General features: G+C 46.2%; 1 protein-coding gene across 3 annotated transcripts in view; it reads left to right on the top strand.

Moving 5' to 3' along the window:
* The window catches only part of PJA2 (praja ring finger ubiquitin ligase 2), a 201,481-nt gene that overhangs the window by 158,771 nt on the left and 16,490 nt on the right, over positions 1 to 26,220 (top strand). For all 3 annotated transcript variants that reach the window (XM_086961006.1, XM_086961007.1, XM_086961005.1), the window contains one exon: positions 19,137 to 19,258. In XM_086961006.1, the coding sequence (XP_086817132.1) occupies positions 19,137 to 19,258 (122 nt within the window). The remainder of the gene's footprint in view (positions 1 to 19,136; positions 19,259 to 26,220) is intronic.

The following is a 26,220-nucleotide window of genomic DNA, read 5'->3' as shown; positions in this document are numbered from 1 at the left end:
AGATATTTTCCTGGAACACCTGATATCGCAATGCTTCATTTGGAAGTTTCCACATGAAGCCACTGGAGAGGAATGTACAAAAGTAACAACTCCAGTAAAACAGGAGCATGAACAGAGAGCAACCTCGATAAATGGAAAATCTGTACCGCCTAGGCCAGCACATCCTGCAGCGCCAACCAATAATCTATTTATGACCACGAAGCCTGAGCCATTGTTATAAGAGTACCCTCCATTTGGTTGGTGTTACATAAGTGGCAAAGGTCGGTCAGGCAATAATCATCCATGAGTCGTAACTGAGCCATGCACAAGGGTGGGAACATTTAGTGTCGCTAGATCTGTCCTTCTCCAGGTTAAGCAATACTTTACAATCCCCTCCCGGACCTAACTTCCCAGCCAGCTGCCATACTTCAGCAAAAAACTGGGGGGTCATCGGTGTTGGGGCCGTAGACTGAGAGAAGTTTGACTGGGTGGTCTTGTAGAGTACCAGAAAGGTGAGATCTCTGCCCTAAGTATCAAATATGACACTACGCATGTGCAATGGTGGCCCTTTCCTAATGAGAATTACCACTTCACGGCCACAGCTGGAGTAAGTGGCTACATGCCGTTCCCCAACCCATCCAGATCGCAGTCGTGCAAGAGTCCCCTCAGTTAGGTGTAGCAGATATCTGTAGAGTATCTCTGTAAATGTGCAAAGACATGGCACACCTTGCGACGGTCATTAAGGCCCCAGATATTCCAGGTTGCATCTGTAATTGACGGCATGATGGTGCAGTACTGGGATAAAGAAGTGATGAGCATCAATCTTTAAATTTTATGTGATGGGGTTAAGGGGTATAGACTCAGTGACATTAAAAAAGAAAGCAACACAAATGTTTAGCAGTCGCAGTGGCTAAATCTAACACCCATAATAAACAGGCCCACCACCCACTCACTTTGGCCCCCCAAATGGACTAAATGCACCATCCCCACTGTAGGAGACTGGATTAGTATATGGTGCACACATTTAAGTGAAGCACCTTATACTAATCCCGACAACCCTTATGGTGATTTTAGTGGTCTTAGACAAAAATAGAAAGCTCTAAGTTATAGCTGTGTAGAGCAGCCTTCTGGCTTAGTCCAGGAGTGTTAAGCAGATTGTTTTACCAGATTTAATCATGCAGTGTAGGTTAAACTAAGAGAATCACACAGTGTAGTGATAAATATGGGTATTTATTACACAACACTCACTAACACATTGGTATATCTCCTACCTGGATATATCAACACAAATACACAAGAATAATTCAATTACAAGAGGTAAGTAAGCACAATACGCAGTGATCTCCAGGGGTAGACCAAACCATATACTAAGAAAGTGGAAAGCGAACTGCGACTGAAGTCGGGACTTGGACCATGAGACTCAGAAGAACTGCGGACACAAGGAACCACCCAAGGTAAGTGCCCAGGAACCCGACGGAGGCTGTGTGCACATGGGAAACAGCTGCGTACTCAATACAAGTCATCTGGAAAGTCACGGATGCAGTTTTGAAGAAGGACCCTTCCCAGTGGACCCTGAAGAAACCCTGTGGAAGATAGAAGGTTGGAGAGTCACTTCACTCATGGATACCCCAGGTACCAAGATACTTACACCAGGAAAGCCATGTCCATGGGTGCGAAGTGGCAACAAAAAACAGCTGTTGACCACAGTTAAGGACTTCACAAAAGATGCCGCCGGCGAAGACTGTGCAAGAGTCTGGTGAAATCCAAAAGTGGATCCTTGACCAGAAGAACCTGTAAGCAGAGGGGACAGAGTCTATGCCATTCGGAGGTGACCAGGAGGCACGGAAGAGCAATGCCCACTGATGAGTGAAGATGTAGGACTGCTGACGGTGATCTTGTTGCTGAGCTGTGTGGACCAGGCTACACTGAGGAAGACCAGGAGCAGTGCACAAGCTGTCATACATCGGAAGTCGAGAACCAAGAGATCAGTGTCTGGCAAGAGCGCCAACGAGCCTTAGTAACGGACATGGCAATTGATGAAGGAGCAACGTGGGGACCAGCAAGGTCCAAAGGACTCACCAAATACAGGAGAGTCGGAGCAGCCCCCGAGGAGCTCACTGCAGCAAGAGAAGACCCTTGAGAGGATCCCCCGGCCAAAGGCACAAGTTGCAAGAGGACCTCAAGCAGCTCACCAAAGATGAAGGTCTACGGTGCAGAGGATGCAGTGAGGATGAAGATCTTGGCAGGAAGGGAGGCTGGAGCTTCCTGAAGCCTGAAGATCTCTGGAGTGTAGAGCCGACAAACCTTGGCAACTACAATTTGACGCAGAGCATAGGGGTTCGGTCCCAGCTGAGAGGACAGATCAAGCAGTGAGGGTGTTGCAAAACTACCACCTGTGCTTCTGAGCCTTACGTGGGACGTCGGGAGTAGCAGAATGGTCAGCTTACTTGCGGTGCCTGCAGATGCAGGGTAATGACTCATTCACGCCAACTGGACAAAGTATGTAAGAGGGCACCAAATGTGCCATTCAAAGCAGTCTGGTGGTACTGGAAAGTGCCCTCACCCCAGCCCAATACACTAACTCCTGTCTGGGAGGTGGACCCTCCTCCCTGTGACAGGAAATCTATTGTTCTACCTTTCCTTGCTCGAGCTCAGGAACGGAAGGACAGAATCGCATCTGTGGTCAGCAGCAGCACTAGCTTGCTAGCAGACCCTGAAAGGCTGCTACCTGGAGTTTGGGGGCTTCGCGGAGGAGCCTGCCAGTGCTTGGAATCATACCTCCAACACTGTTAACGGTGTTGGAGTAGGATTCCTGCATGTTTCATACCAAACATGCCCAGGTTCGGCACAGCCACTATATAGTTACCCATTGCGTAATGAGGCATGGCACTATATGTATCAAAATGGCTGACCACACTTACAAAGACTGGAGAATCCACTCCGGGGCTTGTAGGGGTGTCCTGCTCATGTAGGGGCACCCTCAGAATTATAACCCAGCACCCTGCCTTCAGGGTGACTTATAGGTTTTAAATGTAGTGACCTAAGATATAAGAGAACTTACATCTGTCGTAAGTGGTGCTAGCACCAGCCTACACAGGCTGCTGGGGCAGGCCTGTAGTCACTGTTTTAGGGGTCTGTAATGGGTGGCCTAATACATGCTCCACCCCAGGGGAGACCCCTGGCGCACCTATGCCCTGGGTACCTTAGTACCATATACGATGAGCTTACAAGGGTACACCATTAGCCAATTGTGGCAGTACTAAAATGCTTACTGTGTCAAATTTAAGGAGGAAGCACAGTGACTGGGATTCTGATTAGTAGGATTCCAGACAGACTACTCAAAAAAACATACTGACACCAGGAAAAAGTGAGTGTAACCTTGAAAGCAGATCCTACTTTCCTACACCCACCCTTCCAGGAAACACCAAGAACAGTGAGATTGTACATTTCTGGGACTCATTCCTTAGAGGCGAACTAGGAGACCAGCACCCTACTGAACTACAAGTAGATGATGTGAAACTTCCTGCTAGGTAGCATTCGCGGCTGAAATTAAAAGTCCTGGCAGCAGCCTAGTGCATTGTCTACAGGCAAGGCCTCTGTATGATCGACTGACTTAGTTCCGCGGTCCAGGAGGGGGGCTCCCACTTCCAATTCCAGGCACTGTGGTCTGTTGCATGCGTAGAACTGGGGCGGATTGTTTTCCCGTATCTCCTCAGCCCATAAGGTAATCAGGGCTTAATCAGTTCAGTTGAGACGTGCCTCATCCTGCTCGCTGTGTCTCGTGGGAGTAGCAAATGCCTTCAGAGGGATGGTTTTAGTGGATTACTTTTTTTTTTTTTTACTTTATGGATTTTCCACAAAGTAATTACATTACATTCCGAAACACATGCCCAAAACAATCAGTGCAGCTTTGTCCATTTATATACTTAGCAACATTTTCCAATATAACATAATTTGTCCTTGCCTGGTTTAGGAGGAACCCAACCCCTCGAATCTAACTCCAGGTCGCAATCCCTTCAGAAAGCCAATATAACTCTAATGGTCATACTTCAAGTTGGGAGTCTGATTCGATCTGGGAGCTTGCAGATGTCTGATCCAACAGATATGACTGGTAAGGCTGCCAAATGTCCAGTGGCATGGGCGCTGGGTGTTGCAATTGAGCATATAGCTCCTTGGTAGTGTTGCATTATGACATGCTAAACATCCAGCCTTTTAATGTTGGAGGGTGTTTACCCCCACCACCCCCTCCAGTGTACTGCGACCTCTCTTTTGGAAAACATTAACGCTAGTGCACAAAAGCACAGGGATTATTTAGTAATTTCCTGCACATATCCCAACCACACCTGCATAGGAGATGGGGAGAGGCTCAAACCGGTAATGCAGGACAACTCCCCAAATACCTAAATCCAATATTGAGCCACTTTAGTCCACGCCATATGGGCGAAATCCGTCATCAGGGTACCCCCATCTGGTACAAGTGTGCGGACGTGCGCGGTCCATAGGGTGGATCTTTTTATTTTTTTATTTTACAGAGTTTTATATAGCGCAAACTTGACCCGAATCGGGTATCAGAGCGCTTTACATAGCACTAGTTGCATTACATGAGTACCCAATCATTTTTTGTTAGGCACCGGGAGATTAGGTGAATTGTCCAGAATCACAGGATGTTCAGAGTCATTGCCAAGATTCTAACCCAGTTCCCCAGATTCAAGGACAACCTCCCTAGCCATTAGCCAACTCTTTCAAGGGGAGAGGAGACATAGGCTCGCCAAAAGAACTTAAAATTTAGTATCTTGTGTTTGTGGTTAAAGGATACTGTGCATGTTTGCTCGCAGCAGGCATACCACTGAGCATCTGTGAGATGTCTATGCAGATCCCGCTCCCATACCAGTCATATCCCTTCGACCCTAGCTGGGAGCATGGCCAGAGTCACCTTGTACATTCTCTGCTTATATCCTTAATAAGTAATGTCAGTGGGGGAAAGTCAGGCGGTTCTAAAGGGTAGCTTGGGACCTTCGATCTGAACACCCTTTGGAAGTAGCCCATGAATGTGGCTTCCTGAAATCGGGCATCTTCAACACTAGAAAATATGTGTCCACTGGGAAATACATCCACAAACGTAGCCAAGTTAAATTTAGTTAAGGTTCGCTGTACCGTTACCTCCTGAGTGATAGGTAGCCATAGGTTCCCAGCAAGAGGGCGTGCCGGTGGGTAAAGAAGTTGTGCCCCAGTCACCCAGACTAGTTGCATCCAGGCCCAGCTAGCCGTGGATAGCGTTTGTATGTCCAGTGGGTCACGTTTTAGAATGACCGGTAGTAGTGCCGATAGGGGTGAGATAAATCCATCTCAGGGCGCCGATAGGGAACCCAGGAGTCAAAGTGAAACCAGTGCTGTTTGAAGCTGCACTGTGCAACCAAATAATAAACACGAAAGTTTGGGATTCCAAACCCACCCCACTCGTAAGGCAGTGTTGAGGTGTCCCAGCGAATCCTTGGTTGTTTGGCACCCCACACCAGTCATATTAAATGGGAACGGACCTTAGCAAAGAAGCCCTTGAATATTCTGAAATAAATAGTAAAACTTCGGTAAAACAACCATTTTAATCAGAGCTATTCAACCCGCCATTGTTATTGGCAATTTCAGCCACCTCCAAACTTTTGACACCCAATTTCCCCATTTGGGCCGTAATTAGGTTGGAGTATTTGTGCCTGGTTTTTTGTATACATATCCCCAAATATTCCACCAACTCATCACACCACTTTAATGGGAGCTCGGCTTTCCGATTACAGGTTGCTTTGGTCAGCAGAAAAACTTTCAACTTGCCCCAGTTAATGTGCAGGTCAGAAAGTGCACTAAAACGAGTGATCTCCCGGAGAATGGGCCCCAGGTTTTCATCAGGGTGTCTCACATATAAAATTATATCTGCATATAGTGTGATCAATAGCGGGCCTGTCTTAAACTGTATGCCCCTGTGAAAATGATTGTCTTGTAGATGGCGTACCAAACAGTCCATTGCTATAACAAATAAAAGTGGGAGAGCGGACATCCCTGCTGTGCCCCCCTCAAGAGTGTAAAAGAGGCTGTCAATGATCCATTCGGTGTGTGTGTATAGTAATGAAACGACTGCTCTGAACCTCGGCTGCATCCCCAGCCTAATTATTGTGGCCATAAGAAAGGGCTACTCTAATGAGTCAAAAGCCTTTTTGGCATCTAAAAGGACTGCCACCGCCGGCAGTGTAGGTGCAATCCTGTGTTAAGTGATAAAACGCAAGGTCGGCGGTAGTTCACCAGTTTCTATTTCCTCCTGGTAAATGTCAATAAGATGGGGGGGGCAGTGTTTTCTTAAATGCTTTGTAAAAGCAGCCAGAGAAGCCATCATGACCCGGCACTTTCGAACCGTCCATTGCCTCTATGGCCTGGACCACATTGTTCACGGTTAATGGCTCTGCTAAAAATTCCCTATGGGGATTCTCCAACCACACCATGGCTATTTCGTCCAGGTAACTATTACTGGCTTCAGCATCCGGGGAGACCTTGGTAGTGTATAAGTCTTTGTAATATGAGAATATTTTGTTCTCTATACCCTCAGTCTGTTATGAGCCCACCGTTGTCCCCAATCAAGGTAGTGATGTATGTGAAGCCCCTATTGGATTGTATCAATCTAGCTAGTGTGCGTCCTGAGCGCTCCTCCTCCCCGTATCTCCTGGCTATCGCGCATATCCCCAGATAGTGTGCTTCCCTTTCTGCTGCCTCGTGAAATTCAGTTAGGAGTGCCGCCCGTCGCCGCAACCCTGTCTGGGACGTCCCCCATTCCGCATCCATTGCAATCTGTTGGACTTCGATCCCAGATAGGATGTTTGGCATATATTTGAGAATCCCGGCCCCTTTTGAGATACACCCCACCCCCATTATGTACGCTTCCCATAGCATTGCTTTAGTTCCCACTGTGTCTGTGTTGATCTTGAAGCATTCTTCTTTGGCCTGACATAACTCTGCCTAAAACACTGGGTCGCAAAGAGCCATCTCGAGGAATCTCCACCACCCGGTCCTCCTTCGCCGCACCTCGACCATTAGCCCAATCACAACCTGGGCATGATCGGAAAATGCGTGGGGAGGCGGCGTGCCTAACCCAACGAAGTAGTCACTTTTGGGGTAATTAACCAGTAGTCCAGTCTGGTTCACGTGTTGTGAGGGGCATCATAGCGTGTGAACATTGGTGTATCCGAATATGAATGACGCCAAGAGTCTGTCAACTGGTACGTCTCAGTCAAGCTGGATAATATGCGTCTAGCCCTGGGCTTTACGTTAGGTGTTGTGGCTGTGCTATTCAGTCATGGATTCAATAACATTTTCGAATCCCCTCCCAAGCATATCTGTTCTGCCCCCATCCTGTCAATGCTGGCATGTAGCTTTGTGAAGAACTCCGGGTCATCTGTATTTGAAGGCGTATACATTAACCAAAGTATGGTGTTCCCCAATAGCCATCCCTTCACCAGCAGAAACCTACCCGCTTGGTCAGAGTAAGTCTCCACTACCCTTAATGGAACTCGCTTGTGTATTAAAATAGAGATTCCCCTCGCATATGTGCTATAGCACGCAAAATATCAGTTTGGGCCCCAATTGGCGGCAAAGCTAGGGGGATTGTATGGAGACAAGTGTGTCTCCTGGAGAAGGCGATGTCCACACTATGGCTCTGTAAGTAATGCAGGACTTGTTTGTGTTTACGGGCGTCATTGTGTCCTCGCACATTCCAAGACATCAGTTTAATATTGTCAACCTGACTATTACTATGTACCATCGTCCAAGTTTGTAGCAAATTCACTGTATGAACCTTCTTCGACATTAAACACCTTGAGCATTAGTCCTCAGTTATTACATGGAAGCAAATCTGTAAACAACATTCTCCCATCCCCTCATCCTCATCAAGGGGAACATTCCAAATAGCGAAATAATCATGATACTTAGAACTTCCAGTTATCATTCAAAGTAAGGGTGCCTAAGCCCTGGGAGTAGCAATGCTATGCCTAATCCCAGATTGCATAATGTCTATTAATGAAACTATTGGTTTGGCCGCTTCCATGGCAGCAGGCGCATTATAATGACCAAAATAATACTAAGCACAGGCAATACTTATCAGTATGGAATATAACAATTAGTCTAGCGGCTGTCAGAAAATAGGTTAGCACTGGTACCAGAGTCCGGTAGTCCAGGGGCCCACCATCGACGTCAATTCTCAGTCTTGCTGGATATAGCATTTCATATTTCAAACCTGCCTGGCGCAGAGCAAGTACTGGCATCTTGCATCATTGATGTGAAATATAGAGCAATCGATGATCCTTGCCGCTCCAGGGTTCCCTTTTCCCAGGCCATACGAAGGGCAGTGTCCAGATCCTTAAAATTTAGGAGCTGTGCCATTATTGGATGAGGAGGAAATCCAGGGTTAGGCTGGGGCCCAAGGGTGCGGTATGCTCTTTTAACAACCGATGTGGTAGTGAAGGACTCGCAAGCGAATAAGTCAACCAGAAACCCCTCCACAAATCCATCCCAACGGCCAGTATTTGTAGTCTCCGGTACCCCCATAATGTGAATATTGTTGCGTCTTCCCCTGGCCTCCATGTCCTCATTCTTGATGGCTATTGTTTTGAGGACCCTTTCCATCCTCTTTATCCTTTTAGTGGCCTTCACGGCCATCTTCTAGATCTGAAATCCTGCCTTCAGCGGTTTCCAGTCTCCCTTCCTGCTGGTCCAGCCTGGCCCCCATTTTATCCAGTTGTTTGCCAAGTGCATCGAAGCGCGTATCTACTGCTTTGAATCGTGCCCTGAGGTCTGTCATTAGCGCTTCATTACCTTGAGGGTTGGCCTGCGGTGGGGCAGCAGTGTCGCCTCCCTTCACCATGGGTGTACCGGTCGTCTATCCCTCCTCCAGCCTTCTCAAAGTTGAGTTTCCTTTGTTTGGGATGCCCTTTGCCCATAGCAAGCCTCGATCAGATCCGCCGTGTGGTCAATGGCACCTGTTCGTCCCCTCCTGTTTCTAAGCCAACAACGCACTTCGAGGGGCAAGCGAATAAACTACTGGTTCCACCCCTCCTCAATTGCTTATCCCCCGCACAACGGGGAGCTTCAACTCTCCGTATGTCGTGGGCCAGTTCTTACGCCCGGTTAAGTCCGGCCTCTTCTGTTGTCACAGCCCTGCCGGTGACTTTTTAGTCTGCCCCCTGAAAATCCGGGCCGTGGGACAAAAAAGAACGTGTGCCAGTGTTGGTTAGTGCTGCAATTAATGGTGGTTATGTTTCCCCCATTGGGGCTTTAACAGGCAATCTGAGAGCAGCTTGTGAATGTGGAACCAGGAGGGCGACTAGGAGGCAGATTTTACCACTTTGGCCCAGCCCCCAGGCTCACCCGCAGTCCCTGTCACCGCAGGGCCTCCAAGGGGTGAGGGGGAAGGGTGTTGTCGGTTAGGCTTACTTGTGCTCTGATGGATGCCTCCAGATCTGCCTACCACCGCCTGCTCATTGTTCCTCCTGCTTGGTCATCTTGATCCCATTAGTGTGGAGGACTCCAGGCATCGGTGTGCCCAACTGCAGTGTGTACGTTCTCCCAGCGCCGGCCTGGCTTGGTAATTGAGCTCCCAGCATCTCATCAGCCACGCCTTCTCAGGGCCCACACTGATGATGCACACAGCTCCGGTTCACACTGTCAGGAGCGGCCCGCACCGGGATCCCGGCATAGCTAGCTGCAACGGACGCTTGCCTGTGCCCCAGCAATTGTGTGTGCGCCGCAACCGCACGGCGGCCAATTGTACTGGGGTTGTTTGGCAGAGCTTATAAGCTACTCAGCCATTTTGGTTCGCTCCTTGGCCACACCCCCTGTTTTGGCAGACTTCTTAGGGTCCGTGATAATGAGAGTTTTGCCAGCATGAGATATTCGGCGCTTTGCAGGCTATAGAAGTGAGTAGCTAGTGTGAGTGTGTTAAAGAGCGCGTTTATTTGGCATGAAGCCTATAGGCGCAGTCTGCACTGACATTCTGAAATCCTGGAAATAGAAATCTCGGTTCCTTTGTGATGCAAAGGTCTCCTCCGCTCCTTCGCAAGATGCAGGGCTGAGTCCCAGTCTTGATAATTTAATACTCGGGCAATGTGGCACAAAGCAGAATACCTGGAAGTCATCTAGTGCCAAGAGACCTTTGAACTCCTTCGACTATAAGCACTAGAGAAAGATCAGTACCAAAGAGTGTGAGTAGCATGTCATCCAATATTTCCTCCATTTCCGTTGTCTCCGGCACTTCAATAATGTGCAAATTGTTCCATCTGGATTAAGCTTCTAAGTCTGCTTTCTTATTACATGTCGTCTCAAGTACCTTTTTCATGTGCAGGATCTTTTCCCTGTCTATGGAGCGTTTGTCTTTTGCATCTGACATGCGTCCTTCCAGTTGGTCAATGTGATCGACGTTTTTCTCAACCTTCTCTTTCAGCTGATCAAGCTTGTCAGCAAGATGATCTATTTTGGTGTTGATTGCTGTTAAGCTCTACTTCAAGTCTAAGAACATTGTACAGATGTCAAGGTCCAGGGACAAAGCTTTTGCACCCAGTGGCACCCCCTGAGCGCCCACAGCGAGCAATTCTATTGCATGTGTCTGTCGTTTGTCAAAAGAGAGTTTGGATGGTTTAATATCACCTTTTCCCATCCTCTCAGTTGGAACGCACAAGATGTGTAGAAATGCGGCCACCCACTTGGGTGCAAGTTCACGGGTACAGAACCAGCGTCAGTGGGTGTCTAGTGGTGGTAACGGAGCATAGGCTTATATTATGGAACAAGGGTATATCCACCCGCAGTTTCTAGTGGGGTCGGGCCGACCACTTATTGATAGCTCACCTACAGCAGCTTATCTTGTCCGACAGTTTAGACAGTTCCTTATTGGGCAGAGCAGGTGGGATACGAGCTGATAATAGTCTTATGGTGTGACACGCCTGGTCTGCCTAGACACTGCCACACCCCACGAGTGCCATACAGTTGAATCAGGATCAGGCCAGAAGTTGGCATAGTACACTCTAAATTATGAAAACCACTGCCAAGTGGAGGGGGGCACGTGCATTAGACTGTTTTCAAGCCTCGATGGAGGAGAAAGGTTGGGACAGGTGCCACTGTCTATGACCACTGTGGAGCCAGCAACCGGCGCTCACCTCGACTATTTGATCGCTTTAGCCCATCCAATAGTCTGTGCACTTTCCTCGGGGCACAGCTTGCCAAGAAGTGCAAATTCCCACTACTTGACGCTAGCCTCCATATAGTGCTGCTCTCTCCTATTGGAAGCCACTTTGCCAGGAATGTTACGGCAGCCAGAGCATCCCAGCAGTGTGGGACACACGCCTCGGAACAACCCATCTAATCCTGAGAGTGCCTGCAGTCACTCACCGGTGATTCGGCGCAGATCGGTTTGTCTGCAGGTTCTGGAAGGGAAATCGGAGGTGAGGAACCGTAAGGAGCAGACTTACCTCAGCGTATCAGTGCCTTTGTGAATTCCCTGCAGGTCTCAGTGGGCTGTGTCCCGTCCCTGGCACGTACCGCCAAGCATCGGTGGATCTAACTGAAAAATGGCGGCCACGGGCGGCATCCACAGAAGACCAGTGTAAACCTAGTCCTCTGCAGGTCGAGCTGCTCAGGCCATCTCTCATTCAGGTTCAATGGAGAAAGGCAGCCGATCAAGCTGCTTCAGAGTCACAGCCACTGTGGACTCCGATCCGGCAGGGTGGCGGCAGCAGAGAGGGCCTGGCATGAGCCAATTCAACAGCTGCCGCTATTATCAGACGCAGCACACAAGTGGCTGAGATGTGAGTTTGGGTGTGCCCTGATGCCCCTAGTTTGGCTGGTTAATTAGTGGATTGTGGTCTCCGGCTGACGGAGCCTCAGATTACTGCTGCCATCTTGCGGCCGGGCTCTCTCTCTAGTGCCCCCAGAATAATAATGCCAAAGGAATAATAATCAAGAAATTATAAAGTAGGGTGTAACATCATTGTTGTCTCAGGCTGAGGCACTGTTCAACTTTGTCATAGGTAACGTGTGACCATTAGATGAAACTGCACTCCTGACTGTTTATTCAAACAACCACCAATCTAAACTGCACCTTCATATCCCTACCGAAGCAAACCACAGACAGAGGAAACCATAAATCCCTTTCAAACATAACTGTCATTGTGCCCTAACCTTAAAGTATCCTGGTGTGATTCAACTTACTATAGTATGGCAGAGAGTAACACGCAACACAGTGATGCTAGATACTGTGCAGAATGGGTACATCACACTTTTTTCCTCACACAGTGCATTCAAAAGTTAGGAGTGGTGCTAGATACATAGAAGTACTTCCTTTTCAGCACAGACTGTTTTCTATGCAGCACAAGTGTATAGTTTCCAAATGTTTTACCCAATGGGCTAGACAAATCTGCCGCCTTCTAGACGTTCTGGAATTGAATTTTTTCTCCCAGGCACCACAAGTTTACTGCTTTAACTGGAGGATCGAGCATCGGTATTGGGTGTTTGAGGACTGAAATAAAAAGATTTGAATTTCAATAGCAGTGCAATCCCTGACATGGTTGTCTCAAAATGGGGACCCGCTGAAGGGGGTTCCCTTCCAATAATCACACAATAAACAGCCATAAATCTGTCATTGGAGGGTTTGGGTTCTATATTTATGATCTGACAGCACAGGACAAATGTGTCCCAATGGACGGTGCTGTCATATAACTATGCTGGAGTTGAAGCCCTGAAATGCATGCTTCTGGCAGTTCTTCTCCTTACAAGCACCACCACACATCTATACAACGGGGGAGAACAGACCCTAGATTCCTTTCCAGGAAAGCTCAATCTATTTACCACTGGTTTCTATCAGGCAAAGCATTTCCATCACAGAGCACCTTGTAGAATTTCATAATTTAAAGGTGAATAATCTAAGTGCAAACCTCCTAGAATAGTACTAGTAATTGTTAATGTTAATGTTAAAAGATTTTATATAGCGCACGGCTACTCCGGGGAGTGTCCCGGCGCTTTAATAAAAACTAGGAGATAGACAACGAGGCGAAAGGGGATCAGACATGCAGGCCTACTGGACAAAAAGCCAAGACTTTAGCTCCCTCCTAAAACCTAAGAGACTTGCGTTAAGTCTCATGGACACTGGCAGAGAGTTCCAGAGCTTGGGCGCCAGATAGCGGAAAGAGCGTCCACCAATTCTGGCCCGTCTGATTGATGGAACTTGAGCCAGAGCCAGGGAAGCTGACCTTAACGTCCTCGTAGGCAGATAAAATGGCAAACGATTCCTGATGTATTTAGCTCCTGTGCCATGAAGCGCCTTAAAAGTCAGTGAGAGAGCCTTGAAAATCACTCGTTTTTTAATGGGGAGCCAGTGGAGATTTTTTAATAGAGTAGTCGCTTGCAAAGACAAAATCTTTGATGTGTACTTGGAGGAGGAAGGACATGCAGTATGCCTCCTCTATGCCCCCGTGTTCCCAGAGCCTTTTTTCCCAAACAATAATTACGTGTTGGCAATCTCGAAAACTGCTGCAACGAATCCCATCATGTTTGGTATCAAACATGTTGGAATTATACCCCTACAGCCTAAAGGGTGTGGAAGTTATGATTCCTAGCACTGGAAGAGCCTTCTGTTAAGCTCTGTGTTCCAGGTGCCACCCTTCTAGACCCAGACAGCACAAAAAAGTTGCTGCCGACCAGAGAAACATTTATGCCCTCCTGCTGCTGAGCCTAGCTGGAGCAGGGGAAGGCAGAACAATAGGCATCCTTTCACTGGGAGGTGTGACCACCTCCCAGACAGGATTTACTATATTGGGACCAGGTGGGTGCGCTTACCAGTGCCACTAAGTCTGCACGAGGGGCACATTTGGTGTCCCCGTGCATAGTCCAGTTCAAACCAGTCCTGGGAGCCATTCGCTCCCGCTCTGGCGCAAAACTGGACAAAGGGTCCCCTGAATCATCTCAACCCTTTCCCTAGGGAACTGAAGGGCTTAACTGGGTGTAGATCCCTGGATTTGTCGTGGGATAAGATTTAGATCAGAAACCACATCTTCTTCTACCGTCTGGGCACCCTTGACTTCGCTGGACTTCTTTTGGGCTCGACTTTGTCTCCCTTCCAGTCTGCTGCATTGTATGTGCCTGCGTACAATTCAGGAACCTTCCAAGGCCTGTGGGCATCAAAGACACCTGAAGGAATTTGCCTTGGAGTGAAGGAGTCACTTCCCTGCATTTGCAGGCACCGCAACTAAGTCGACCGGTCTGCTGAACCTGCGATCCTCCAGACTCCGTTAGGTTCTGCAACTCAGGGGGTGGTTTTCCACCGCTCCTGAGGCCTGCCCTGCCTTCTCACCAAGTTTGAGGCCAGATTCCCCCCGTGGGGGTTTCAATAAACAAACCCCTATGCACTGCGACAACTTGAAGTTGTAAAGGCTTGTTGGCTTTCTTCCAAGAAGATCTTTGGGCTCCAAGTAGCCCTAACCTCTAGTATCTCCAGTGACCAGAAACTTAAGCCAAACTGCATCGTGGTCTGCATCTTTTGATGAGCTGCTTGAGGTCCTCTCAAGACTCCAGTGCTTCTGGCCTGTGGGTCCATTTGAGTGTCACCTTAGTTTCTTTTGGACTCCCTGATTGCTCAATCCTGCCCTGACTTCCCTGCTTGTGGTGAGTCCCCTGGACCATTTATTGGTTGCATTTTCCAAGGCTTGTTGGTGCTCCGGCCGGACCCTGACCCCTCACCACTCAACATACTTTGTGGGACAGCTCGTGCATGGGTCCTGGTCTTCCTCAGCGTTGCCTGGTCCTCACAGCTGCAGAGTCAAGGTCATTGTCACCCATCCTTAAACACCCGACATCAGAGGGCGTTCGTCTTCCTAGTCTCCTGGTCACTCCCGAGTGACATAGACTCTATCCCCTCTGCTTGCAGGTACCTTTCATCTAGAATCCACCTTCGTATTCCACTGGACACTTTTTCCTTCAGCAGCAGACCTTTCCTGAAGTCCTCCATTGGGTTCGGCAGCAGTTTCTGACACCGCTTCACACGTATGCACCGGGCTTCCTCGATGTAGGTAACATAGGTACTAGGGTATCCACAGGTGGGCTGGCCATCTAACCTTCTGTATTCAACGGGGTTTCTTCAGGGCCCACTGGGAAGGGTCCTTAATCTTTAAAAATCCAACTGCGACTTACACAAAGAGTTGTATGGAGTACACAGTCATGTTCCCACGCTGCACACACTCTCCTTGGGGTTCCTATCTACCTTCTACTTCCTCTTCACCTTGTCTTGACCCGAGTTGTGTTTCTTAGTTAAGTGTGAAAGTTGTCATGTACACTACCGAGGATTAGGCATGTAAAGTGCTTTTTTATTTAACTCTATATGGTGTGTGGTCTTCTGCCAGCGCAATCCTACAAATTTGAAACTCGGAGCGGTGTTGAAGGTTGCCACTTAACAATGTGTTTCTAGACTTAGCCTAACTAAATCAACTGTTAACAGTTAAAGCTAGCTGCCATGTGATAACCCCTCGGCAACATTAAGTTTGACATGATTGTAAGAAATTAATACAGGGTTGCAGTCGTGCCCTGCCATCTATATTCAGACTCTTCCCACATACATTTTATGGACAATATCTTCAGAAGGCACTTTAACAAATGTAAAAAAATAAAAAGATTCTCTTGCTCTATGTTTCAACATTTGTGATTATTTTGACTGTTTTTATGCGAGTGTGTTGTTTACCTCTACAGAAACCAACGTTTTTTGGTTTATAATGTTTTGCAAGAGTCTATCCAATTAATTTGGTCACTCCATCCGCCCTTCTCTAACGCCATTCAGATTATTTCAACAGGAAGGTCTTTGAAATTGTTTTCAAAGAACAGCTATTTCTCTGTCATTGGATTCTCACTGATATCTAGAAACAGTAGACTATTTAGTAGACTATCACCATGCATATGCAGATCCCTGGAATTAAAAAAATTATTCAGAGAAAATCTTTTCAACAGAGGCAATATTTTCTACATTATTTTGATTTCAAAAAGCCAATTAATTTAGTCAATTTACCATTACTGTACATTTGACTGAAAATACCACTGTACTAGACCCGTTTTAGAATCCACAAACAAAATGGAAAATGGGGCATCTAATAAACTGCACACACCCTCTGGTAATTTGACACTGCATCTTCAAGGAATTCCTGAAGCTGCCAGCCTTCAAATCATGAAGTGTAGCGTCAGAGAAGCACCCTGTAATGGAGAACAATTGGACTTGCTGTCACCACTGTTAATATCGTTTTTATTATGTGTTAAAAACCAATAAAAAGATTTTTTTAATTGATTGTGCACACAGTGGAGAGAATATAATCAATGAGAACCACAGTAGACACAATGCAATCGCAAGTGTCTCTTTGGGGGCGAAACCCAGTCCTCTGTATAGCCGAAATTTGTTTCACTGAAATAGAATGTCCATCTGTTAAGCAAGTAGCGTCCCTCCAGGACTGCATGCATTTTTCTAATTCCCATTACCAGACTGCATAAGCGCCTACTATGAGAATGTTTAGAAGATGAGTGGTTTCAGTAGATGGGATTTTTGGAAAATACAATAATATTGATGCGCTGCCAGTCATTCTCTTGGGTGGTGCAGCAAGAATGATGTTGGGAATCCCATTCCAGAAACCTTCCACTCCTGTCTCGATTGCCATAGGTGCATCACTGGAAGGCTGGTAATCCCACGTGGAAGATCTATCTGGTCAAGGCAGGGTCAGGTTACCAATAAAAAGGCAACTTGCTGGAGGTAAGGGCAGTTCATCTGCGAAAACACTTTTCACTCACTGCTCATATGCTTTGAAGTGGAAGAGGTTCCAAGCATGATTGCTTCAGAGGCAGGTAGACTTAAGAACTTTTTAAGAAAAGAGAATATTATCTTCTTTAGTTTGTAAAATTTGCCCAACAAATATCATCTGTTAAAATTTATTTTACTGACATCACTGCTCATAGGAAGAGTCCCTCGCAGACATCTTTTTTTACCATGCCAATAATTAAGGATCATTCTTGAGGGCCTGAGGAAAGTTACCCCCCAGACAGGAGGCCTTCCTCTCTTAAATAACTTAATACTGTCCTTTCCAGGTGAATGGATCCCACTGCAAATGTATGCACAAGACACACCTACACCACATTTTGTTTAAGGTGGCTGTTATTTTGGCTATTTCATTGGGAGAAGGGTGAGGAAGCTTCACGCTGTGTGGTTTAGAAACTGTATTTGGTTTTCATTGCACCAAAGTTTCCTTAGGAACTCATCTTTCCTTTCTGCCCAAACAATTTTGGAATTTCTTATTTATCAATCTCGCTCCCAACCTCCCTTCTAGATCGTTCATACCATAGATATAAAATATATGTAAATTACTACCTGGATAAGATCAAGGTCATTAAACATGCTAAACAGATATTTGTAAAATATGGTGCAGTCTACATGAGATGGATAATTTGTATTATTGATGGCTCGCAAGATGCTAGCAGACCCCTTCTAGTTAAGCCTAAAGACTTATTATGAGTTTGGCAGTGCGGGAGCCAGACCGACCTGCTTTTGCATCACCAAACCCGTGTAGGAACCACTCGCCAGATCAGTAGTTTTCTCCAGCAGGTAGTTCTTTGACATTCCTAAGGCGGTGCCTATGAAATAGGCACCGCAATGGGAGCGTCAATGGCATTACCTGCTTGGCATGGACTGCTGCAGTCCATGCCGTGCAGCTACTGGTGTGTATCCACATGGTGTGAGGCACCATGGGGCCCTGTAGGCCCCCCTTTGTTTCCTCACCGCCACACTTTTCATGGCAGTCGTGCCGCCATGAAAAGTGTGGCAGTGAGGAAACTCGTAGTATGCTTGGCAGGGCCGCAGCGGCCCGAGCTAGCATATCGCGGCCTCAAGACAGCCACGTCGCGAGGGATCTGTGATCCCTGGTGGTCGCGGTGGTCCCAGAGCAGCATTACAACCGCCCTGGTCATAGTAGGGTGGTCGGAAGACCACCACCACCACTGGCGCAAGTCCAGCAGTCCGTGGACCTCAAGACTCTTAATAAGCCGCTAAGGCTCATTTGGCAAAGCAGATACGGCTTTCCTAATCCTGGATGTTACAATTTGAGATATTTGCAAAGTGGTAACCTGCATGTCTGTGCCCTTGCTACTCTGTTCTACTCTTTGTGGAAATGTGAGGGAAGGAAAATTTACTGACCTGCAGTTCTAGTTCTCCGGTGTGAGTATTTTCTCTGAATCTATAAACAACCCTCCTGCCTCCCCATTTTCCAAATGATTTGGTGAGAAAGTGATAATTGCTGTGATCCTTCCACTGTATTGCATTCAAAGTGAACTGCCTCACTGTCCCTACACCCTGTGATGGAAAAGCAGGAAAACGTTGCAGGTTCTGTTTTTCCTTAAAGGTACAGCTCTAATTAGCACAGTATATCAACCTGCTAGCGGCTACACATTCACATTGAGTTAGTGGGGGTAGGTGTGGGGGTGGAGGTTAGTTAAAGAGGGATTTATGCAGTGGTATTATCAGTCAATGTATCGTGATGTTATTTTGGGTAACTGGATTAGCATTTTTAAAAACAATAAAAATACAGAAATGGCTACTTCTCGGATATTCTACTGTTCATGAATTAATCAAGAATATCGATGACAGTAGAACAAGGATTGCTGGTTAGTAACATTTCAATCTAAAGAATTATTAATGTCGCAAATGGAAATAAGCAATTCCGTGGTGTAATGATGGAGGATTGTCAGAGGGGCTTTTTTGTTTTTTGGATAGATGCTTTAGCACTGAAATAAAGTACTTTTTTCCCATGAGGTAAACAGGCTGGCTTTTATACTCCTATGCTTATTTGATGCTGCCAAAATATTTTCTGAATCGCTATAAACATTTTTGTAAGAAAATATTTTTTGTATGAAACTTCCATTTTTATGTTGCTAACATTCGATGCTGCATCGTACCACAGTCCTTAATACCTTATTAACGGTACTAAATTATGAGAAATATTCATTTTATTTTAGAATTCGTGTAGCCTTGATACGCAATTTGCATTGTGTTCTATGAAAATGACTTAACCCAAGTTGCTCCTGAAAGACTTGAAAGATTTGTTTTGTCTTTTTTTTGTTAGCTGTAGGTCAAGAGCAGTGCTGTGCCATCTGCTGCAGTGAATATATCAAGGAAGAAGTACTAACGGAGCTTCCCTGTCGGCATTTCTTCCATAAGCCTTGTGTTACAGTCTGGTTACAGAAGGTGCGTTTTTGTTCAATTTCCCTTTGGGCTTGGGGTGTTAATGGGTATCTGAAATCAGACCAGATTGTGAAAGCTAAAAGTTTTCGTACAAGTGTATTTTCAGCTGCCCTATTTTTGGTTAAATACTTATTTAGCAGATATCGTGAAACAATTTAAGAGCTACAAGTGCACAAACTTATCCAAGGTATCGATTACTAAAACTGAAACAAATTACGAATATGGTAAACGTAATATAGTACATTTGCAGGTACTACCACAGTTCAATAAAAAATAGTTGATCATGTCAAAAGATGAATATTGATCAAGTAGCTCCTGGAAATGAAATCCCATCAATGCTTGCAGGAAAAACTATCAGTCATCTATAGGTCTAAGTATTCCTTACAATAAGCAAAATCACAAATTGTTTTGGTTTTGAAGTTATGCCCTCCAACGAGCCACTATACTTGGAACATCCTGTCTTTTCCATTGTAAATGGCTTTCCCCATCAACTAGGATCAACAAACCCAAGCCAGTGATCTCATGTCGGGGCACACTTGCAATGAGTCAAAGATGATACGTTATATGTCCATACTGACAGAGTAACTAGCCTGCAAGTATATCCTTACAGTAACATCTACCCCAAAACCTACTACCTTACAACAATCTGGGACTACTGCTAGTAACTTCTGGGTGTGCCATTTTTTCCAACAAATATTGGAATTGGTCAATCCTAATTTAAGAGGTTTCACAGAGTACTAGAAGTAATATATTATCATACGCTTTTGCTGTATATAAGTCAACTGTGTATCGTTGGTCCTCATTAATCAAAGATTATCCCAAATGTCATTAGGTATTTGTACATTTAATTCCTCAGCCCACCTGCCCTTTACTGTGTGCATGCAATCTGTACTTTGTATTTAAAGATCTTTATAAATCTTAGAAGCTCCCCCATTATTTTACGTTAATGGTGTGCAATGTATAATTAGAATGGAATTAGCAAAGAAACGTTTTCAAGTTAATCTCTGCAAAGCTAATGTAAACTTGAAAGGTTTTTAGTGAGGAGTAACAGGTGAATGATGCATGTTCTTGAATAAAAAAGGTAATTAACTTTTTATGAAAGAGTAGAAAGTGAAACGTAGCATAAGATTAAATAGTGCCTAATTTTGATTTCCCCTGTGCTTATCTCCCGTTTCTGTGTACATAATAATTGTAAATGTAAATGTATAGGCATTTATATAGCGCACTACTTACCCGTAGGGTCCCAAGGCGCTTCGACCGCTGCGAAACCCTTCCTGGCTTCCCTGAGAGATGGTCCCTTAATGGGTATCTCCAGGGTGAGACCAGGCATCCCCGGCGGTCTGGTGGGGCCGTTAGTGAAGATGAGGCAAGCTAATGCCCAGAGTTGCCGAGTGTGATCGCTGATCAGAGTGGGCACCGAGGCGAGAGAATTATCGAGTCCGCTGAGCCTGGTCCAGAAACCTGCCGCGCCGGGAATCGAACCCTGGTCCCGGGCCGTCCTCTGCTCTCGGGTCTGCCGCCTCTAACCAGTGAGCCACACTACTTCTGTTACATTTAAGTCCTTTAAGATTGCCGACACTTGATTTCTGGTGCCCATTTTTTCTATCTGAAAAGTATTAAAAATTGCAGGTTTTTGGCTTGCATACTAACCACAATATGCTGTTTTCTACTTCAGTTAAATAGTTCTTGTTTTCATCTCAAATAATATCAACTAAGTGATTTTCCTTTAGGTTGGTTCAAAAACCCAAGATGGAAAAGATCAATCATTTAGTGTAATAAAAAAACAATTGACCCCAGATTAGTGGCAGCTGCTGTTAGTAACTAATGCAGAATGTTAGTATTGTGTTTTAGTTTTTAGGTCTCCCCTAGCGTCTCAGCGCATGCATTGCTCGCTCGGCGAGACATATTGTGAAAGAGGAGATTTCAGAAGGGAACTTGAAGCCCCACCCATCATTTTCAATGGTTGCGTCAGCGTTTATGCTAAACGCTGGCTTCCCATTGAAAAGATGATTTTGGCCACTGCCCCTTCTCCCTTTCCTCCGGCCAATCCGGACTGGGTCGTCAGCTTCACGGCTGTCGTGAAGCAATTTCTTATCTTTATGGGGCTATCTGTTTCTAATTAGCGTGGAGGAGCGCACTACCCCCGACCTCTCAAAGGAAAAAAATCTTTGTTTCGTCAATATTTTTTTTATTTGAGAGGTCTGGGGCAGTGCGCTCCTCCACTCTAATTAGAAACAGATGGCCCCCTAAAGATAAGAGATCGAAGACAAAACCAACATTTTTCTTGAACACTTCATCCGTTCAGTCGGTGCCCACGGCATGTCGCCTGTGTATGATCTCAAAGTGCTGCTTAGCTTTCAGGTGTTTTTTCATTAAGAGCAGGGGCAAAGTGTTATAATGGCGTGTTATTGACATACCGTGTGACAGACTTTTGGGATCTGCACATGCCTGTCGAGGATCCTCCGTCTGTCACGGTCACGCAGCACTCCATGCTCTTCCAGTGGAGGCGGATCCTTTCATTTCCGTGCTGATAGGGAGCGCACTTTATCTTGGAATAAAACAATACGAAGAATGAGGCGCCGCTAAAGCCGAACCTGAGAGGGAAACCTATACCGGCCCATCCGGCGGGGCAGCAACCCGATCACTGTGAGTACCCGCCTGGCTGCAGCGCAAAGAGGGCTGACAGCAGTGCTGCGGGGCCGCCGCTGCTAGGGGCCCTCGCATTCTTTCATGGGGGTTTGCAGCTCTAAGAGGCTCCTTTTCGTTCACTTTGAGGCTTTCTGATGCTGCAACAAACAACTAAGGAGTGACTTATTGGCGCTGTGGGCAAAGAAATAAAGCCAGGAACACCAAAGGAAAAAACCTCCCACCAGTAGTGACAAGGCGATATTTGAACCAAAATTGGGAAAAAGGGTGAAAACACATATAAAGGGAAAAACAATAGCTCATATTTATTTAAGAAGAACCCTCACTCACCCTAGTGGTGACATGCTTCATCATGGGGTTCCCACTGGAGGAACCGAATGTCCCTCCAGTGTGCTTCAACGCCTGATTTACAGCGGAGCAGGTTATTGTGAAGTGAACTTGATAGGTATGTATTTAAGTGCAGGTGATTGTGAGATGTTAAAAAATATTAGTTTTACCAAAAACAACTTTATTTGGTGGTCAGCTAATATTATTAAAAGCAGGGTGTGAGATATTAGTAGTGGTAATATTCTTGACCACTTATATCCCTTCAAAAGCAGGTCGACATGTTTCATTTGTCTATATTAATTCATGCAGCTTTCTTCAGGACCATTAAAGTGAGTATCCCTGGTGGTCCGCGCTCGCTAAGGCGTGTCCAACCAGTGGATATATAATATGTGAAAAATTGTATTATAAAAATACCGGAAATATTCGGTTTCTGCACCCTAGTATTTCCAGGGGCCCAAAATATAGCACGATATTATGGTGCTATCATCAGCAGGCTAAGCGGGGGAGGCTCTCTTCACGCTACAGCCATTTGCTAGTAGCGACTCGCTGCCAGGAACCTACTTGGTTCACTGCCGCCGCCCGAAGAGTACTGGTGGGAGGTTTTTAGGTCTCGTAGAGAGACCTATAGTGGTGAAACCACAAAGTTAAACCATCCGGATTGCAATGCGGTTTTTAACAGTTCACGTGAAATCACATGACCACAAGCACAAGCATTTCCCCACCTCAAAGCCATCAGCCTCCCTCCCACAGCTTCCCCCAGCTCCCTTCTCCTCCCCCCTAATTGCTTTTTTTTTTTCACGGTCGCCAGGCCGTGAGCTGCTTCAAAGTGATCCGCTCCGCCCCCTGCTGCACCCAGCGCTGGCCTCACTTCTCCCCCCTAATTGCTTACCAGCCATGTCACACACCACCATTTGCTGTGCCTTGCATCGGAGCATCAGACCTTCTCTTTCCCCTCATTAACAGGCTTCCCCGCCCCTAAAAGCTTCCTTCAGCGATGTTCTTGTTAATTTGTTTACTTCTGTGGTGAATCATCAGGAAGTGCTTGCCAGATATCGAACCAGTCTTGGTTTCTGAATTTTTTGGTGTTGTTTCCGGTTTCAGTAAGCCCATCAAGGCACAGATTTTTCATGTTTATCACTTTCTAGGCTCAGAGACGTGGGACCACTCTTTTGTTCTTGTTTTAAAGGCTGTTATTTTCCAAAACCATATTTGTACATAGTGTACAAATCCATATTGTGGAAAGGCCGCCCTATGAGCAATTGTACATATTTTTTTCCCCAACGCTTGCATTTCCCGTACTTGATTTTTAATCCACGCTTCGCCGCTCCCTCCCCCCCCCCCACTCAGAATGCAGAGAGCTTGTTGGATTTGGTCTTAAATGATGTTGTTACGGTCAGCCCACCTCCATCTCCACGTCTTTAGCTCAGCCACAGTTGCCTCTGCAGCATTGTAACTCCAGCGCTTAGTGGCGCACAAGGCACTAGGATGCAGCCTGTTCAGTGGCTGATGCCTAAACGGAGTACGCCTGGTGCTGGTACGAAGAGCGATCGAAAATCCTGCTGCTCAGTAACTGGCCAGCGCCAGGGTGCTGTGGAGTTGCTGGGCAGCGCCAGGGTGCCGTGCAGTTGTTAGGCTGAAGGTCTTCTCAGGTTGCTGCACTTTGGATAGGCAATACGGCACTTAAAGAGCGGCACTTCTTAGCTGAGATGCTTGACAGCACCAGGGTGCGCATCCTGCTGGCCTGGCGCAGAGCATAACACCAGTTTTCTTACGTTTGAGTTGTCTGAAGTTCAAACATATAACTGGGAACTTCTGCTAGTTAATGCACGAATGCCAGACAAAAGGCGGAAACAGAGAGGGAATCTCTGCTCACTGTTTCCTGCTTGTTAAGTACAAAGTCTGTGCATAACCCAGAGATGTATGTTTGTTCGATCCTTAGACAACTCAAGCGCAAGCAAGGGCTCCTAAATGTTTATTGGGTTGCTATTATGTTCTGCAGAACTGCCATTCTCTCAATTAAAAGTGACTTCATTCTTTTAAAAAAACTTCTTCCACTATATTTCACCGTTCTATTTTTTTAGGGTGAGGCATTTATATTGTGTTAGCTCAACTTTATATTTAACCATATTCATTAATGTACGCAATATATCATCAGTCATTTCCATACTGCATCTGAATGAATGGCCTTTTTTCACCCACCCTGTTACATTACTACTTTAACAATTAAAGACTTGCTTGATGAATTAGAATTAACTGTCCAGCGAGTACGGGCATATGGCTATGCTGTGTGCAGGAGTTCTCTCCGCTCACGTTTGTAGCTGATTGAAACCCCTGCCCTCCCACTGCTCTGCTATTGGTAGAGCAAGCAGTTTTTCAATACGTTGCAATCAAAGCCTTACTCGCGCATTTCAGAAATGGAGTATGGCCAGAAACCACAGTCAGCGCCAGCTGCAGACGGATAAAAAAAAAAAGACACAGAAGCAAAAAAGTGAGTCTGCCACATTTTTTAATCCATAACCTGAAATGCGAACACCCATATCATCTTATTTTGCGTATATCCAATGATTTCTAAAACTTACATTGGATACCTTGCGCCTGAACATTTTTAATTCATTCTCTTTTCCACCATATGCCTGCTCCCCCTGCCCCGCCCCCCACGCCTCACACCAGACTCCCCTTCCCTCCCACTGGCAGCCTGCGGCCCCTGATCACGGTAGAGGCTTTGATCTATCTCACACCCCTCTCCCACTCCCTCCTCCCACTTGCTCCTACTGACCATGTAAAGGGGACGACACCAGAACAATGGCTGCCTGGCCAGGAATGGCCTTCTGTCGACCCCTTCTTACATCCTCCAGACATAGCTGAGGCAGCTTCTTCCTGCAGTTTGTTCTTTGGGCGAGGGTATTCCTGGGTGTGGCAGAGCTGCATGCAGTGTAGGTCCATGCACACCACAACTTCGCCTTGCTTTGTTATATTTTTGCATTGTTAATGTTCACATTTGTTCGCAATTCCCCATGTGCCTTTCGTTTCTGTCTCACTCTCTCCTACCCCTTGACTGTCTTGGCCTCTCCAATCTTCCTCTGTTTCCGTCTGCTACTTCATTGTCGTGGCCTCTCCACTCTTCCTCTATTTCTGTCTCACTCTCTCCTGCCTCTTCACTGTCTTGGCCTCTCCACTCTTCCTCTATTTCCGTCTCACTCTCTCCTGCTCCTTCACTGTCTTGGCCTCTCCACTCTTCCTCTATTTCCGTTTCACTCCCTCCTGCCCCTTCATTGTCTTGGCCTCTCCACTCTTCCTCTATTTCTGTCTCACTCCTCCTGCCCCTTCCCTGCCTTGGCCTCTCCACTCTTCGTTTGTATCTATCTATCTATCTATCTATCTATCTATCTATCTATCTATCTATCTACCTTTGTATCTATCTATCTATCTATCTATCTATCTATCGCCCTCACTCTATCTATCGCCCTCACTCTATCTATCTATCACCCTCACTCTGTCTATCTATCTATCTATCGCCCTCTATCTATCTATCTATCTATCTATCCATCTATTGCCTACACTCTATCTATTCATCTATTGCCCTCACTATCTATCGCCCTCACTCTATCTATCTATCTATCGCCCTCACTCTATCTATCTATCTATCGCCCTCACTCTATCTATCTATCTATCGCCCTCACTCTATCTTCACCCTCACTCTGTCTATCTATCTATCCATCTATCTATCTATCTATCTATTGCCCTCACTCTATCTATCTATCGCCCTCACTCTATCTATCTATCGCCCTCACTCTATCTATCTATCGCCCTCACTCTATCTATCTATCGCCCTCACTCTATCTTCACCCTCACTCTGTCTATCTATCTATCCATCTATCTATCTATCTATCTATCTATCTATCTATCTATCTATCTATTGCCCTCACTCTATCTATCGCCCTCACTCTATCTATCTATCTATCTATCTATCTATCTATCTATCGCTCTCACTC

This window comes from Lissotriton vulgaris, chromosome 3_1, assembly GCF_964263255.1.
Source record: "Lissotriton vulgaris chromosome 3_1, aLisVul1.2, whole genome shotgun sequence".
Classification (NCBI taxonomy): domain Eukaryota; kingdom Metazoa; phylum Chordata; class Amphibia; order Caudata; family Salamandridae; genus Lissotriton; species Lissotriton vulgaris.
Note: the sequence above shows the minus strand (reverse complement) of the source record. Positions and strands in the feature narration are given on the sequence as shown.